This window comes from Palaemon carinicauda, chromosome 13, assembly GCF_036898095.1.
Source record: "Palaemon carinicauda isolate YSFRI2023 chromosome 13, ASM3689809v2, whole genome shotgun sequence".
Classification (NCBI taxonomy): Eukaryota; Metazoa; Arthropoda; class Malacostraca; order Decapoda; family Palaemonidae; genus Palaemon; species Palaemon carinicauda.
The window spans coordinates 137,525,401-137,540,869 of record NC_090737.1 but is presented as its reverse complement, the minus strand read 5'-3'; the positions used below and the strand labels follow the sequence as shown (position 1 = coordinate 137,540,869).

The 15,469-nt window shown below is 34.9% G+C and overlaps 1 protein-coding gene across 4 annotated transcripts; it reads right to left on the bottom strand.

Annotated features, from left to right (window-relative positions):
- Nucleotides 1-836: 836 nt before the first annotated feature.
- LOC137652109 (uncharacterized) lies at nucleotides 837-13,844 on the bottom strand. Of its 4 annotated transcripts, none has more exons than XM_068385312.1 (5): nucleotides 13,730-13,844; nucleotides 7,546-7,780; nucleotides 6,389-6,479; nucleotides 4,724-4,954; nucleotides 837-2,556 (listed from the first exon to the last, which is right to left on the bottom strand). In XM_068385312.1, the coding sequence occupies exons 2-5, from the start codon at nucleotides 7,758-7,760 to the stop codon at nucleotides 2,434-2,436; spliced, it is 660 nt and encodes a 219-aa protein (XP_068241413.1). In that variant the 5' UTR covers nucleotides 7,761-7,780; nucleotides 13,730-13,844; the 3' UTR covers nucleotides 837-2,433. The 4 variants fall into 4 exon arrangements, with proteins under 4 accessions (XP_068241413.1, XP_068241416.1, XP_068241414.1 ...); XM_068385315.1 differs by having other exon boundaries at nucleotides 7,546-7,773; XM_068385313.1 differs by lacking the exon at nucleotides 13,730-13,844 and adding an exon at nucleotides 13,527-13,604.
- Between the last annotated feature and the right edge of the window lie 1,625 nt (nucleotides 13,845-15,469).

Sequence of the window (15,469 nt, the reverse complement as noted above, 5' to 3'; positions counted from 1 at the left end):
TGATGTCCATATGATATGCTAATCTGACAAGTGGATATTATAAATTATATTTCTAAATACTGTATATCAATATATATGTATAGGTATTTCAGTGAATCATAATTCTAATTATTACATTAATAGGAATATATATATTAACCTTTGATTATCCCTACTGTACAAGAAATGTCTTTCAGCATACAGTGCAGAATGCTGGGTTTAATTTTCGGAGAAAAGTCCAGGAAAGAAGAAATGAAATATGGCTTTTCTTCCTCTACACCTCTACAAGCTTCCAATTACATACTGTACATTGTAATGAAAGTTGCACAAAGACCTTTCAAGGGTATATCCAAATTCACTGCTGTAACATAAAGGTCGCTCATAAATGGCATGGGACTGTGACAATGCTCTAAAGACTGACCGTATATACAGTACTGTACATATGATCGGCAGCCAAGCTCTTTCTCCACCCAAGCTTGGACCAGGGAGAGCCAGGCAGTGGCTGCTGATGACTCAGCAGGTAGATCTATAAGCTCCCTGGAGCCCCGGGCCCCTTCCTTAGCTCAAAAGGATGGTGAGGTTGCAGATACTACAAGAAACTATAGAGCTTAAGTGGGTATTGAACCCCCTTCAAGCATATCACCAGGCAGGAATTAAATTTCCTTTCTTATCAAATATGTTCTTGATTTTCATTATCAACTGCTTCACTGTATCAACTATTTTACCAAAACAAATGGGACGTTCTCAACTCATGAAGTAGCACAAAAAACTCGTTTTCATGCAATAAGAAAGTTCCATCAAGTACACTAAAATCAGGTTACATAAAAATTAGATGAAATGAAAATGTTTCAGATTCTGACAAAATTTTATTAACAGACCTGTTCAAATCTTTCAGTTGAATCTATGACATTCAAATACATTTTACAGATAATATAACGCATTTACTACATTCAGGAGCTGGATTTTGAAGGGGTAACCATTAAATATCCAAGGCTTGGTATAGGATATCAAATCTTAATTCAGTTTCCAAAATAATAACCATTTAAATGCCTATAGGTAAAATTCACCGGTATACAGATGTAACTTCAAAACCTAATATGAACTCTGGTTACCTGTGGTATTGGAAGCAATGCAAGAGAATTGACGACATTAAAGTAACAACTCTATGGCAGTTTGTTATTGTGAAAGAGCTGTAAACATTCCAGCACAAGGAATTACAAAAAGTACATGTGTTATGCATACAATAATAATTACGGTATCCTACGTATTAATGGTATAATAAAGCTGTTACGTCTCGACAGTGTAAATTGATAAAAACATAAAAGTCATTATGAAATAGGGTACCATACTATTTCTACAAAAAGACAATCAAAGAGAACAGGCTTACGTTTGGCAATTCACGGCAACGTAATATAAAATGACCCAAGCGCATACAACACGTTTCTCATCGGATGTAAATATGGGTGAAATTCTTGTATCACAGTTCTTGGACTGGTGGTCACAAATAAAGCTGCATTCTCAAAATAGAACTGGTGAACTCAACACACCCCATACACAATCATTCACTTCAATTTCTTTGGTGCAAAACTTTGGCATTAAGACATTTAAAAAGTATTTCATAAATTCACCGATAAAGTAGGTGAATAGCAAGACATCCTTTCTCTTAAAACTTATAATCTATACATAAACACAGTAAGATAGACTTAGTACAAAAGATATATAAATATATAAATAAATGTGTAATTATATAATTATAAATAAAATAATCTATCCACTTCCTTAGTATCTTAAACCCACAATATTCTTCTTTCCAGAGTTTACGGAATTATTTACAATAGAATCAAATAAATAATTCAACTCCATAATGGCAAAAATAGTGTGCATTGTTAAACTCTTTATAAATTACACTCGCATGTCTCTACACGGAATGGTTAAGGAGTCGCTCCCTTTATATCAAAATATGCATTCAGCATACATTCATCCTCAGCCAAAAGAAAAAAAAAAGCTATTTGGCATCTTCAAAAATACTTTTGCCTTACCATTACAATAGACATGTACAATATTTTGAAGAAGACAGCCTTGTTCATAAGGCTTTCCCGTAGAGATTCGAGAGGAGTATTATCAAGGAATGTAAAACCCGACTGTTTTCTGATCCCTCTGACCATTGGAGACGCCTCCAATTTCTAACAAACTTCGAAGTAGTGTATCTAAAAATGGGAATAACAAGCTTTGGCATTGCAACTTGTACAGAGTTAAAAATTTAAGGCCTTACTGTAGCACTTGTTATATAAGTACAGTACTGTACTTTCTTGAGTAATCACCATTCTTTCTATCAAAACATTACTATATAAATAAATTCTAAATACTGTATAGATGTATGCATAAATAAATCTGGAAATAAACTAACGTAAGTATAGTTTGTCAAAAATCCTACTTATGCAATACAACAACACTTTAGACCTGGGCTGTCAGATTTTCCACTTCTTTTTTTATATTTTCTCGAGCAGTTTTTTCTCTGTCAGCCTGAAACTCCCTGGTTGCGTAAATATTGGGCATCAACAAAAGGCTCTTCAGAATCTGCAAAGATAGAAATAAATACACAATGTATTCCAAACTTTTCTCCTCCTTAAGGGGTGTTACTCCGCCCCACTAAAACAATGTTAATTTCTGCGTTACTTCAATCTCTTGCTACTTTTTGTTTCACGGTCGATTTTTTTAATTTAAGAAACCATTTGAAAGAGAATTCTATGTTCTAAAAGTTGTACACTGGAAATTTTCTTTGAATTTTTATTTGCTTATATATACAATATGCTGTTCCGTATATTATTTTATCAATGTATAGAATTCACTTTCAAAGGTGACTATTTTTCATATGGAAGTTTTTCATTGTCAAAAAGTGAATGTTTATCATTTTTTCAATGTATAGAATTCACTTTCAAAGGTGACTATTTTCCATATGAGAGTTTTTCATTGACAAAAAGTGAATGTACAGATTGTAGGCTATAAAATGCCCTATACAGTACAGTATTTCATATTTGACTGACAAAAATCGATCAATACTAAAAAAAGTAGCAGCAAATTTTCTTCGAACATTTTGTGTTTTGAGAAATTGGGCTTCAAAGCTTATAGATAGAGATAGGTTGAATATACTTTAGGACGAATAAGTATGGGTTTTTAACAGTATATCTCCTCACAACTCGAGATCTTAAGGACATAATCACTATATCTCAAGGTTATTTATTAGGCAGTGATGAGCACATTCCCTCAAATCCAGAAATATATACGCTTTATGTACCAAATGCCTACACAAGTAAGATGTTGCTGGCATGATATATTCTCATCTGCATACTTTCTGGGAAAAGTTTACCCTTTAGGCATATTTAGTTATCGTCTAATATCTTATGTATCTTTCAGATAGCTATAACATTAAAATTGTAAATATATAAACGAGTAAAGAAATACCGACTTCAATGTTTTTCTTTCGTATGCAAAGTACTGTATGGGGTTTTAGCAGTAATATTCCCCAACACTGGAGATCACAAGGATATAATCATCATATTTCAAGGTTATTTACTCCCTCAAATCCAGAAATATATACACTATATGTACCAAAAGCCCACACGAATAAGTCATTGCTAGCATAATATACAGTATTCTCCTTTGCATATTTTCTGGGCAAATTTAATTATTGTCTCTGTCACTTTATGCATCTTACAAGACTTCGTGTAATGAGGTAACGATCGTCAAGTTCAACAATTCATTTCATTGTATTTATGTAATGAATGTAAAAAACAAGTTAAAATATACAAAAAATCTTAAAAACGTACTAAAATGTGAAATGACTACATAAAAGTAAAATCATCAGGACGTTGATTATATAGAAGTGACTGAAAAATATCTCCTACAGTTTTTTTTATTACACTTACTGTTCTCCATAGAACCAGAAAGTTCAAATAATAAAAAAAAATGAAATGAAAAGGTAAAGAAAAATTGTAATGATGGTGAGTATAACAATTTGACAGAGGAAACGAAAAGGAGAATTGTGACATAGGTGTTGACAGCACTGCAATCCCAAATACGAGGCAACAAGCTATACGAACAAGTGGATAAGTAGATCTCACACGTTATTGAATACTGTAATGAGTCTCACGACATTTAAAACTATAGAAAGGATTTTGACGTAGGAAAAATCTATTTTTGTGTGAGGTAGCCATGTCGTCCTGATGGGAGGTCCTTCCGGCAGCTTCCTATTGTATAATTTCTGTGAGTGATATTACAAGAGAATTACCGTCAGGTATCACAGGGTTCTAAACCCCGGAACGACCATCCTAAGATATCGTGTATAATCAGGGATGTATCCGTAGATAACCATAGATATCTGCACCCCGAGCAGACTTAACCCAGTCTAGGAATCTAGGGAGAAGGATAGGTGAGGAGCCGTTACATATCCTCTCCCCTCATGGTGCTGTACGTCACTGATAACGTCATTCCTTTGTTCGCAGCGATCCTACTTTATACGTAGTTTTTCGAGTGAGCTTATTTCAGCTTTTTTGAAGTAATTTAGTCGTTCCGGGGATAAGAACCCCGTGATACCTGACGGTAATTCTCTTGTAATATCACTCGCAGAAATATTATACAGTACGAAGCTGGAAGGACCTTCCATCAGGATGACATGGCTTGAGCCCAAAAATATGGTAAAAAATATTATCAATAAGAATGAGAAGAAAGAGCAATAATCACTCACTTTGAGTCTAAGTTGATTGTAAGCTGTTGTAGGCAGATGTATATATTCAGCTTGGATTTTAGTGGTATACTGCTCATACTCCGCAGGAGGACCTCCTAACACAGCCATGGTAAAGTCCAAGAAATAATGAGCGTCTTCATCTCCTGATGCTCCCTCCGTCATGTGAGCGTCAGTCAAGTTGCTAACTGCAGCTTCCAGCAGGGATCGCACGGCAGACACAAAAGGAGAATCCTTTGCAAAAGAAAAAATTTTAATTTATACACAAAGTACTGTGAAAGTGTATTTGTGAGTTTAAAGAGACATAATTCAATGGGATTCCATAAAGAAATCAACGACGACTTCAAGGTGTCTCATAGCATTCTACGCGAGAACATATTAACAAATTATAATCAAGTTGATTAGCCGTCTCATAGCATTCCATGCGAGAACATATTAACAAATTATAATCAAGTTGATTAGCCGTCTCATAGCATTCCACACGAGAACATATTAACAAATTATAAGCAAGTTAATTATTTCAATACTCACCCCAATTTCATTAACCTACATAGCTTCTTGATATTTTTGGTAAATTTTGGGGTAAACGAAGATGCACTATGAACATCAGGCAAGTATAGAGAGAAAATATCTTACATCTTCCTCGACTACAATATTCATCATATAGTAATGTTCCAAGTGTGCTGTTAATTCCAAATATTTTGCCATTTCTTAATGGACACAAATACATATATGCATAGTAATGTATTGTATATTTATGCAATAATAACCCTCTTTACATCAGTTCTGACTCTGTGTTGCTCATACGCAAGAATTAAATCCAAAAATAAAATCCAAGTTACATAGTTTTACTTTACCTTACCTCGGTCTCTATGTCGTACATCACATGGAAGCTTATTAGTGTACTTATGTGCTTTTATAAAATAATGAGAGCTTGTTTTTTGTGTTAATTACTTGCATCGGAAATACTTAAGTCACTTTATAGGACAAAAATCCAACCTACGAATGAATAGAAGATATTTTCTAGTGTTTTTCATTATATTTTCAAAACCAGAAAGGCCCATTAGTTTTTATCTGATTATTATGAACTTTTAAGAGTATTTTCTGCAGTGGAGGATGGAAAAATACACTTTCGATCGACCACAGTTTGCAGACTAAACTATCTCGCTGCTTGTTGTGAAGATGAATGAATAAGATTAGGAAATGGCACCATCTCTAACAAAGCTCCATGTTTAATTTTTCCACCTTTCATTTTGAAATCAGTACAGTACTGTAGAGTAATTCTTTTAAAAGCATGATATAAACTCAAAAGTTAAAGACCTGTTAGATAAAATAGTAAATTCTAAGCTAACAAAAAATATACATCAATTTATACAATACTGTGCCTTGAAAAGGAGCACATAAAGGATAAAGGTTAAAGGTGTCTGGTTTCATTTCCGGTTCCATCAGAATAGATGCTCACCAGAACGTCAGCCGGGCAAGCCCAACCCCCCACTGTGGTGCCCTACCACAGCAGTAGCCTCCCCAGTAAACAGCTTAAACTCACGGTCCTGGGCGGGGATCGATCTCTTGCCACGTTACCACTGTACTAGTTTACTTTAGATTAAGAATTCAGTCAGTTTCATTCCACTCCAATGAAATGCAAAACGAAACTAAACAGGACATTACCTGATGACCTTCTCCTGCCTCAGATATGAACTCTTCAAATTTCTCTACGTTTTTGGTGTCGGCATCGCCAGAACGAGGATTATAATCTAATCTGAAAGAAACACCTTGGGTAAAATATAATAAACAAGTAACTAATCTGTCTCTTTTAACCCTTTTACCCCCAGGCTATTTGGAACTTTCCAATCCTTAACCCCCAGGCTTTTTTTTCTTTTTTTTAAGCACATTTTGCAATATATATCTTTTAAATTGCTTTAACATCCTTAATTTCCGTCATAGAGAGGTCAGGTTGGTCTCATTCTTTTGGAAAATGCCTGAAGTTTCTCATAAAGTTATCAAAAATATGCAAAAAAAAAATTTAAGTAGCATTTTTTTGCAAGGACGTACCAGTACATCCATGTGGGTAAAGGGATGAGTTTTGTTAAACGTACCAGTGCGTCCATTGGGGGTAAAAGGGTTAACAGTTATGATACAATGAGCAGCATATTCATCTTGAAAAGTATCTACAACTTCTCTGATTATTTTAATATTTACACCAAACAACCAACTCTTTAAGCCTTACATTCGGTTAGTGTCCAATGGATACATATCTTATCCGCAATGTGACATAAAATTATTCTGCTTTGATCAGAAAAATCTTTTCTCATTCGGAATAAAGGGGCAACCAAAGTGTATTTGTTTTATTCATTCTCTGTATCCATACTGTATTCAGGATAAAAATAATTGTTGTTGCAATAGGAGCTGTAGCTGCTTTAACTGTACAGTATTGCTTTTGTATATTACAATAATAAAGCTTGATAAAGAGAACTTTAGTCCATAGATGGGCTGGACTCTTTCTTGAATACCAGTACATTACTATAACCAATAAAATCCGCTCTATCATGAAATTCAGAAAACACAAGGCTTTTCCGTAGGTCTCACTCCTACGTCAACAATGTTACTTTGAGCTCCAAACTTGGCCTATGCAAGTAAAGATGGTTTTAAAAGATTAATCATGTTAACATCCATCTGACGAAAAATTTCAGTTTTAAAGTTAAACATGATTACTTATATAGAATACATGTCAAACAAAGGTTGTTACTAAAATACAGATCTAATTTTTACTTTATAAAAATACATTCATGATTAGTTCTAAAAAGTATTGTTTGTGGAGTACTTACTTGTGGAAGAATATAGCTAACGCTACAGCTTGGGGATCGGTCAGTTTTTCCTGATACTGGTGATAAAGACTGAACAGCTGCGATAGGTATGCATGGCCATGGTAGACTCGCCCTTCCTCTGTGTACTGGCGACTGACAGCAGCCCACCAGCGTTCACTCACCGCACCGGGAGCAAAGCTTGTTGCAGAATCCCATTCACTTCTCAGATCTTCCATACTTAACTAGGGGCTTTTTTCTGCACGAAAGGAAATTAAAACTACCATCACTTATTTTGTTTCACCAATATCTCTTACATAAATGAGGAATAACTAAAATGTCTTTAAAAATTCTTAATACAAAGTTTGCTACCATAAAATTGCCCACTTTCATTTTACATGAAAAGGCAATTTATTTCTATATTAACCTGATGTTCATATTACCCATAAAATCCTTAAATCTAAAATGTGTCCCATTTTCATTCACTTTAACCAATTCATGCCCTTTTACAAAGGAACAGAGCCCTCTAGCAGTGGCCTAAGTGGAAAGAGGCTCAGGTTGTAGCATTAGGAAATGTATTTTTCCGTTTTGAAGTGGACATTATCCCTCGTCATGACACTATGAGTTAGTGGGTAAGAGGGTGGACGTGTACTGAACATCAGGTCAGTATAGGAATAAATTTATTATTAAAATTATAATTGCTTCTATCAATCTCCCCTGAGGTTTATATTGCTCAAAACCACACCCTGTTGAAGGTGAGGTGCAATTGTAGGAAAGAGTGATGATTTTTTGTATAAGTAATGTAACAAGGTTAACCCTTTTACCCCCAAAAGGACGTACTGGTACGTTTCACAAAAGCCATCCCTTTACCCCCATGGACGTACCGGTACGTCCTTGCAAATAAATGCTATAAAAATTTTTTTTTTCATATTTGTGATAATTTTTTGAGAAAATTCAGGCATTTTCCAAGAGAATGAGACCAACCTGACCTCTCTATGACAAAAATTAAGGCTGTTAGAGCAATTTAAAAAATAATATACTGCAAAATGTGCTGGGAAAAAATTAACACCCTGGGGGTTAAGGGTTGGAAATTTCCAAATAGCCTGGGGGTAAAAGGGTTATGATTATAGACCTAGTCTAGATTACTTGTCTAGCTTACTTTTATGAACCGTTTAAATTACAGTTTGAAATACAGGATTCCAATTTTTTTCTTCTACAGTACCAGTAAACAAAAATGCAGTACTCTACTATAGATTGGCGTTTTAAGATAATGTCTTGCAAACACCTATTTGGTGTACCATTGAGTTGCTGCTAGAAACTTTCCAAAGAAAGACTTCTACAAAAACTCAGGGAAGTAACTGCACTCCGTAGCATTATGTATCTTTACTCTCAAGCACTGAGGACTTTTAGATCTACAGGTAATTCCTTGCGCGCTTCTGTGATTTAATTTCAACAAGGAATGCAAGAGCATTTTTGGTTAGCGGGTGATTATGGGCCCTTAGCTCACTGAAATTGTGATATGCAAGGGTTTACCAGCAGATGGAATTAATGTATGTAAAGATTTCAAGGCTCTGTGTGAAGCCTTTGATGGAGCGTAGTGTACGTTCAGAACTCTTACTGAATGAAACACTATTAGAATAGCTAGGAAGGAAGATTCATCCCTTTTGGACGAGTTTGATATTCGCCCCAAGGAGAGGAAAGACTCGAAGACGCTGGGGGATGGGGTTAGGTTTGTCAACGAGTTGAAAATGACCAGAATTACCAGGATTACAGGAGGATTCAGTAGACTTCTGAAGTTTAAAGAAAGGAAACAAGTGATGTCAAGTGCTTACAAAGCTCATCACTATGAAAAAAAGGCAGAATTTATTTGTTGTCAATAAAAAGGGACAGCGGTACTAAGGTGGACACTGTACTGTACATCGAATCCAAACCAACATGAGCACATCTAATAAAACCTTCCTCAACATAGTATCCCAGGTTCTCTCTGAGTAGAAGAATAGGACCCTCTCTCCCTTAACATTGCATACACTTAGCATATTGCTACATTCAAGTTTTGATTCATCCATAGAAAAGGAATTACTAGAAGAACTCAGCATTTGTAAGGAACAATCATAGGTTCCTTTGCCATCAATATCATGGAATGGAAAAGCTAGAACAAATCAGCAGCCAGAAATTATATAACCCGAAAGTCACTAAAATACAAAGGACAACAGATCCAATTGTGAGGTGTCCAAATAGAATGGAGAAAATCAATCCTTTGGCAACTGGTCATGTCCAGAATGCACAAGCCAAGAAAAGACACACAGAGACCAGTGGCAATTTGGAAAACCTGAATTGTGGAGATCATTTGCAAGGTGTTTATGCCCATAACAATCTTATCTTTGTATTGCTCAGCTGGGACGAGAGGGTCTCTCAACGTCAATATGATCACACCACTCGCTGACCGTACGCTCCATTCTGTTCCTCCTGTTGGGTTGTCGTCTCTGGAACCCTAAGAGGAGGGAAGGGGATGAGGGTAACGGCAATCATCCTGAAGAAGGGTGCGCATGTACAGTCTCTGAGTCTGAGCAGTGATAGCAGGTATGAAAACACCCTTACAGTACTGTACCACTTAATGAACGTATACTCTGGGAAGGAGATGTTCCCGATTACGAAACTTAAGGTCTCATATAAGAGGCGGGAGCATACCGAGATTGTCTACCTAAATGAATACATTATCGGTACTCTTGGTGATTCTCTCAACACTCTTCAAAGTGTTCGAGTCACCGAAATGTCCAAGGAATGACCTGGGGTAGCCGAGGGATGAGGGCATCTGCTAACATCCTAACTAGTAATGCATACTGCACTGAAATGTATTTCTGAGAATGAAAAAGTTCCCAGTATGAATCTTAGCATTCTGTACAAGGATAGTCTTCCCCAGTGTGTACATTGTAAGTATATACTGTATGCGCTGGAGAAGGGGAAGCTTGATATGATGCTATTCTTACCACGATATCATGCAGTGGAGTGGTCATTGTCCTTGAAACTCGGTGCAATAAGCTGTACTGTGCCCTTGTGACTAATTACTCTCCATCTTCGAGACAGGAAATTTGAAGGCACGACAAAAGGTGAAGAAGTTCAAGAATATGAAGAGTATACACATCAAGAACACACTTGCAAGCGGCTACACGGGGAGGCAGTAAGGGTAGATACCATACGAGTGGGAGACCTTGGGTGTCCCAGTGCCTAAGGTTCTGGTTCATGGAGATCTAACAAATGGATCTAGTATGTGGGGATACACAGCTTGTGGTATACAGCAAGGTAAAATTGTTCTAAAACAGCATGTCTAGAAGAGTCTATCATCATTGTAGACCATGTGTCTACTGGTTCCTTCGAAGTTCAGCTCCCATTCTTTCAGTTGCTTTCTTACTTTTATCAAACATGAGCTAAATAAGACCTCATGTTTCCCTTCTATCGGCATCTGCGGGAGCTTATTTCTCGAAAACAACTTGCCATAGGGTTACTTTGGTCAACCTTTTGCTCAACCGCAACCCTGACCTTTAACCTAGGACTTTCAAAATTGAATCACTTCCATGTCTCAACATAAAAAATAATTCTTGAAAGTTTCACTACTCTATGAGTAAAATTGAGGCCAGGAAGTTGTTCACAAACAAACAAACAGACAAACAGGGGCAAAAACATAACCTCCTCCCAACTTTGCTGGCAGAGGTAATGAGAGATAGAGAGACCCTATACAACTCTATTAAACTAACATAATAAATGAGGTATACAAGCAGAAGTTATTTTTCTAAAATGCATGGTTTCCTAGGTCAAGTTTGGGGAGGCAAGTTCAACACAACCAGATCCTCAATGTTACAGATCAACCGATGCCCTAGGTTAGGTTAGGGGAGGCAAGTCTAGGAAGCAACTCTAGATTCAACTTTTCCAACACAAAACTATAAGTAAGGTTGGGGGTGCTCCAGTTAAGTAAGCACCCTTAGATAGGTTAGGTTAGAAAGAATCTCTTTATTTTACTTGTTCCTACTCACCAAACAAACATATTCTATCTACTCGCTGCAGTCCCCTTATACTATTAAATCTAGTTGGCATTTTATTACTCAAATGTGTTACACAGTTTTAAATGCTTCATTCATCATTTTATAGCACTGCTAAACAATTAAACCCTTACTTGTTTTTATTTGAATTTAACACAGAAAACGCCATGTGGATCTCTTCTACAGAAATACCGACACTACACTTAACCTAAGGGTAACCATAGTATACATGAGAATCTGAGTATATTCAATATAAAAAATTCCTTGGAGAAAAATTTAATTAATAAATCAATGGCAAAATTAATAATAGCACTAACCAGATTACAGTAATTGCATTAGATGAAAACTCCCTGTTTCCTACAATTAGGGTTACAACTTTGTTAGGCACAGATGGTAGGGATCATTATCAAGTGTCATCATACATACATACATATACCAAGGCACTTCCTCCAATTTTGGGGGGTAGCCGACATCAACAACGAAACAAAACAAAAAGGGGACCTCTACTCTCTACGTTCCTCCAGCCTAACAAGGGACTCAACCGAGTTCAGCTGGTACTGCTAGGGTGCCACAGCCCACCCTCCCACATTATCCACCACAGATGAAGCTTCATAATGCTGAATCCCCTACTGCTGCTACCTACGCGGTCATCTAAGGCAGCAGCAGGGCCTACCGGAACTGCGTCACAATCGCTCGCCATTCATTCCTATTTCTAGCACGCTCTCTTGCCTCTCTCACATCTATCCTCCTTTAAAAAATTGCAAAATAATCTGTATGACCAAAGTATAGCAAGTAATAGTCGGTTTTATTATAGTTCCAGATAGAAAAAGCTATTCTCCTAAAACACAGGGGTTTCCTATAGAAAAAAATTTTTCTTTGAAAATGACACTTACTTTCACCGCAAAGAGAAACTTGATGATTTAAGAAAGGTTTTTCTTATTCTGCAAGCGAAGCAAGTGCACATCGGAGCAAATACCATTACTGTAGATTCCTAAAAAATATCCCGTTCTTAGATAATCTAACAGGTTTTTGGTTCATTTTCTGTTGAAATGGTTAAATTCAGTGAAGCATATTATACACTAAGGGGAAAACTATTTTATTTTGAGCAGAATTTTGTTCCGTCCATACATATAATTTCACCAAACCATTGCATAATAATCAGCGTGACCGAAGTATAGCCAGTAATAGCCTAACATGAAGAAACTGTCTACTATGGGCTAGTCATTCCTTGCTGGTCTCTGGATCTCTCCTTACCTTACCATACTACGGTGAATTAATTATCAATTAAATAGAGAACTTATGGATCATAATACTAAAGTATAGTTCAATTAAGTAGCATGTATTTAGAAATAAACATAATTGGAAATAGAAAAACTCTACGGGAATTACACCATGTTTCACAGTACTGTCCCATACCTATCAAAATTACCTATCTACTTATCTTTAACCCTATGCTAATAATATGCCTGAATATATAAATGAACAATTAATAAATACAGTACATAATACCTGGAAATGAAGGTAAATTGCAATTATATCAACGAGAACTGGAAAAGCAGTGATCAGTCTCCACTTCTGGAAAAATTTCTGGAATTCCTGAACCTTATGCTAATAATACGCCTGAAGATATAAATGAACAATTAATAAATACAGTACATAATACCTGGAAATGAAGGTAAATTGCAATTATATCAACGAGAACTGGAAAAGTAGCGAACAGTCTCCACTTCTGGAAAGATTTCTGGAATTCCTGAGCCTTATGCTAATAATAAGCCTGAAGATATAAATGATCAATCAATGAATACAGTAAATAATACCTGGAAATGAAGGTAAATTGCAATTATATCAATGATAGCTGGAAAAGTAATGATCGGTCTCCACTTCTGGAAAGATTTCTGGAATTCCTGAACCTTATGCTAACAATACGCCTGAAGATATAAATGAACCATCAATAAATACAGTAAATAATACCTGGAGATGAAGGTTAATTGCAATTATATCAATGATAGCTGGAAAAGTAACGAGCAGTCTCCACTTCTGGAAAGATTGTCTGTCAATACCTGTGTAGCAATTCCTGGAAACCTGACCGGGTGACAAACGATATATTTCTTTTTAAAATATATTCTCAATTAAGAATTTAATTCCTTTTAATATAAAAATACAATTGCACAAACCTTATTCAATTAAATCTTTCTCAGATGCTGGAATTAAATAGGAATGGCAGATGAGGTGGGTCGAGATTCCAGAATCAAAACAATGCGAATTCCAGACTTCTTGCAGACGCCCACTATCAATATCAAACAAAACAAGTTTTTTTTTTCTTCTTTTTTAGATTTTTTGGCATAATTTTAGAAAAAGTGCTTCAAAAATTGTGATTGTTTTATAATATATTGTATAATATTATAATGTAAATATTTTTTATTCCAGAAAGAGCTCTTGCAAAGTATGGTGATTGTTTTGCAATATGTTGTATAATACTATAACGTAATTCTTAGTCTATTCCAGAAAGAGCTATTGCAAAAAAATATGATCGTTTTATAATATCTTGTATACTATAATATAATTCTTAAACTATTCCAGAAAGAGCTTTTGCAAAATACGGTGATTGTTTTACAATATCTTGTATAATACTATAATGAAATTCTTAGTCTATTCCAGAAAGAGCTATTGCAAAATATGGTGATTGTTTTACAATATCTTGTATAATACTATAATGTAATTCTTACTCTATTCCAAAAGAGCTCGTGCAAAATATGGTGATTGTTTTACAATATCTTGTATAATACTATACTGTAATTCTTAGTCTATTCCAGAAAGAGCTTTTGCAAAATATGGTGGTTATTTTGCAATATCTTTTATAATACTATAATATAATTCTTAGTCTATTCCAGAAAGAGCTATTGAAAAATATGGTGATTGTTTTGCAATATCTTGTATAATACTATAATGTAATTCTTAGTCTATTCCAGAAAGAGCTATTGCAAAATATGGTGATTTTTTTGCAATATCTTGTATAATACTATAATGTAATTCTTAATCTATCCCAGGAAGAGCTATTGCAAAGTATGGCGATTATTTTACAATATCTTGTATAATACTATAATGTAATTCTTAATCTATTCCAAAAGAGCTTGTGCAAAATAGGTGATTATTTTGCAATATCTTGTATAATACTATAATGTAATTCTTAATCTATTCCAGAAAGAACTCTTGCAAAATACGGTGATTGTTTTGCAATATCTTGTATAATACTATAATGTAATTCTTAATCTATCCCAGGAAGAGCTATTGCAAAGTATGGCGATTATTTTACAATATCTTGTATAATACTATAATGTAATTCTTACTCTATTCCAGAAAGAGCTCTTGCAAAATATGGTGATTGTTTTGCAATATCTTGTATAATACTATAATATAATTCTTAATCTATTCCAAAAAGAACACTTGCAAAATGTGGTAATTGTTTTGCAATATCTTGTATAATACTATAATGTAATTCTTAATCTATTCCAAAAGAGCTCTTGCAAAATATGGTGATTGTTTTACAATATCCTTTATAATACTATAATGTAATTCTTAATCTATTCCAGAAAGAGCTCTTGCAAAAAAATATGATCGTTTTACAATATCTTGTATACTATAATGTAATTATTAATCTATTCCAGAAAGAGCTCTTGCAAAATATGGTGATTGTTTTGCAATATCTCGTATAACACTATAATGTAATTCTTAATCTATTCCAGAAAGAGCTCTTGCAAAATATTGTGATTATTTTACAATATCTTGTATAATACTATAATGTAATTCTTTATCCATTCAAGAAAGAGCTCGTGCAAAATATGGTGATTATTTCACAATACTATATCTTGAATAATACTATATTGAAAATCTTATTCTACTCGAAAAGAGCTCTT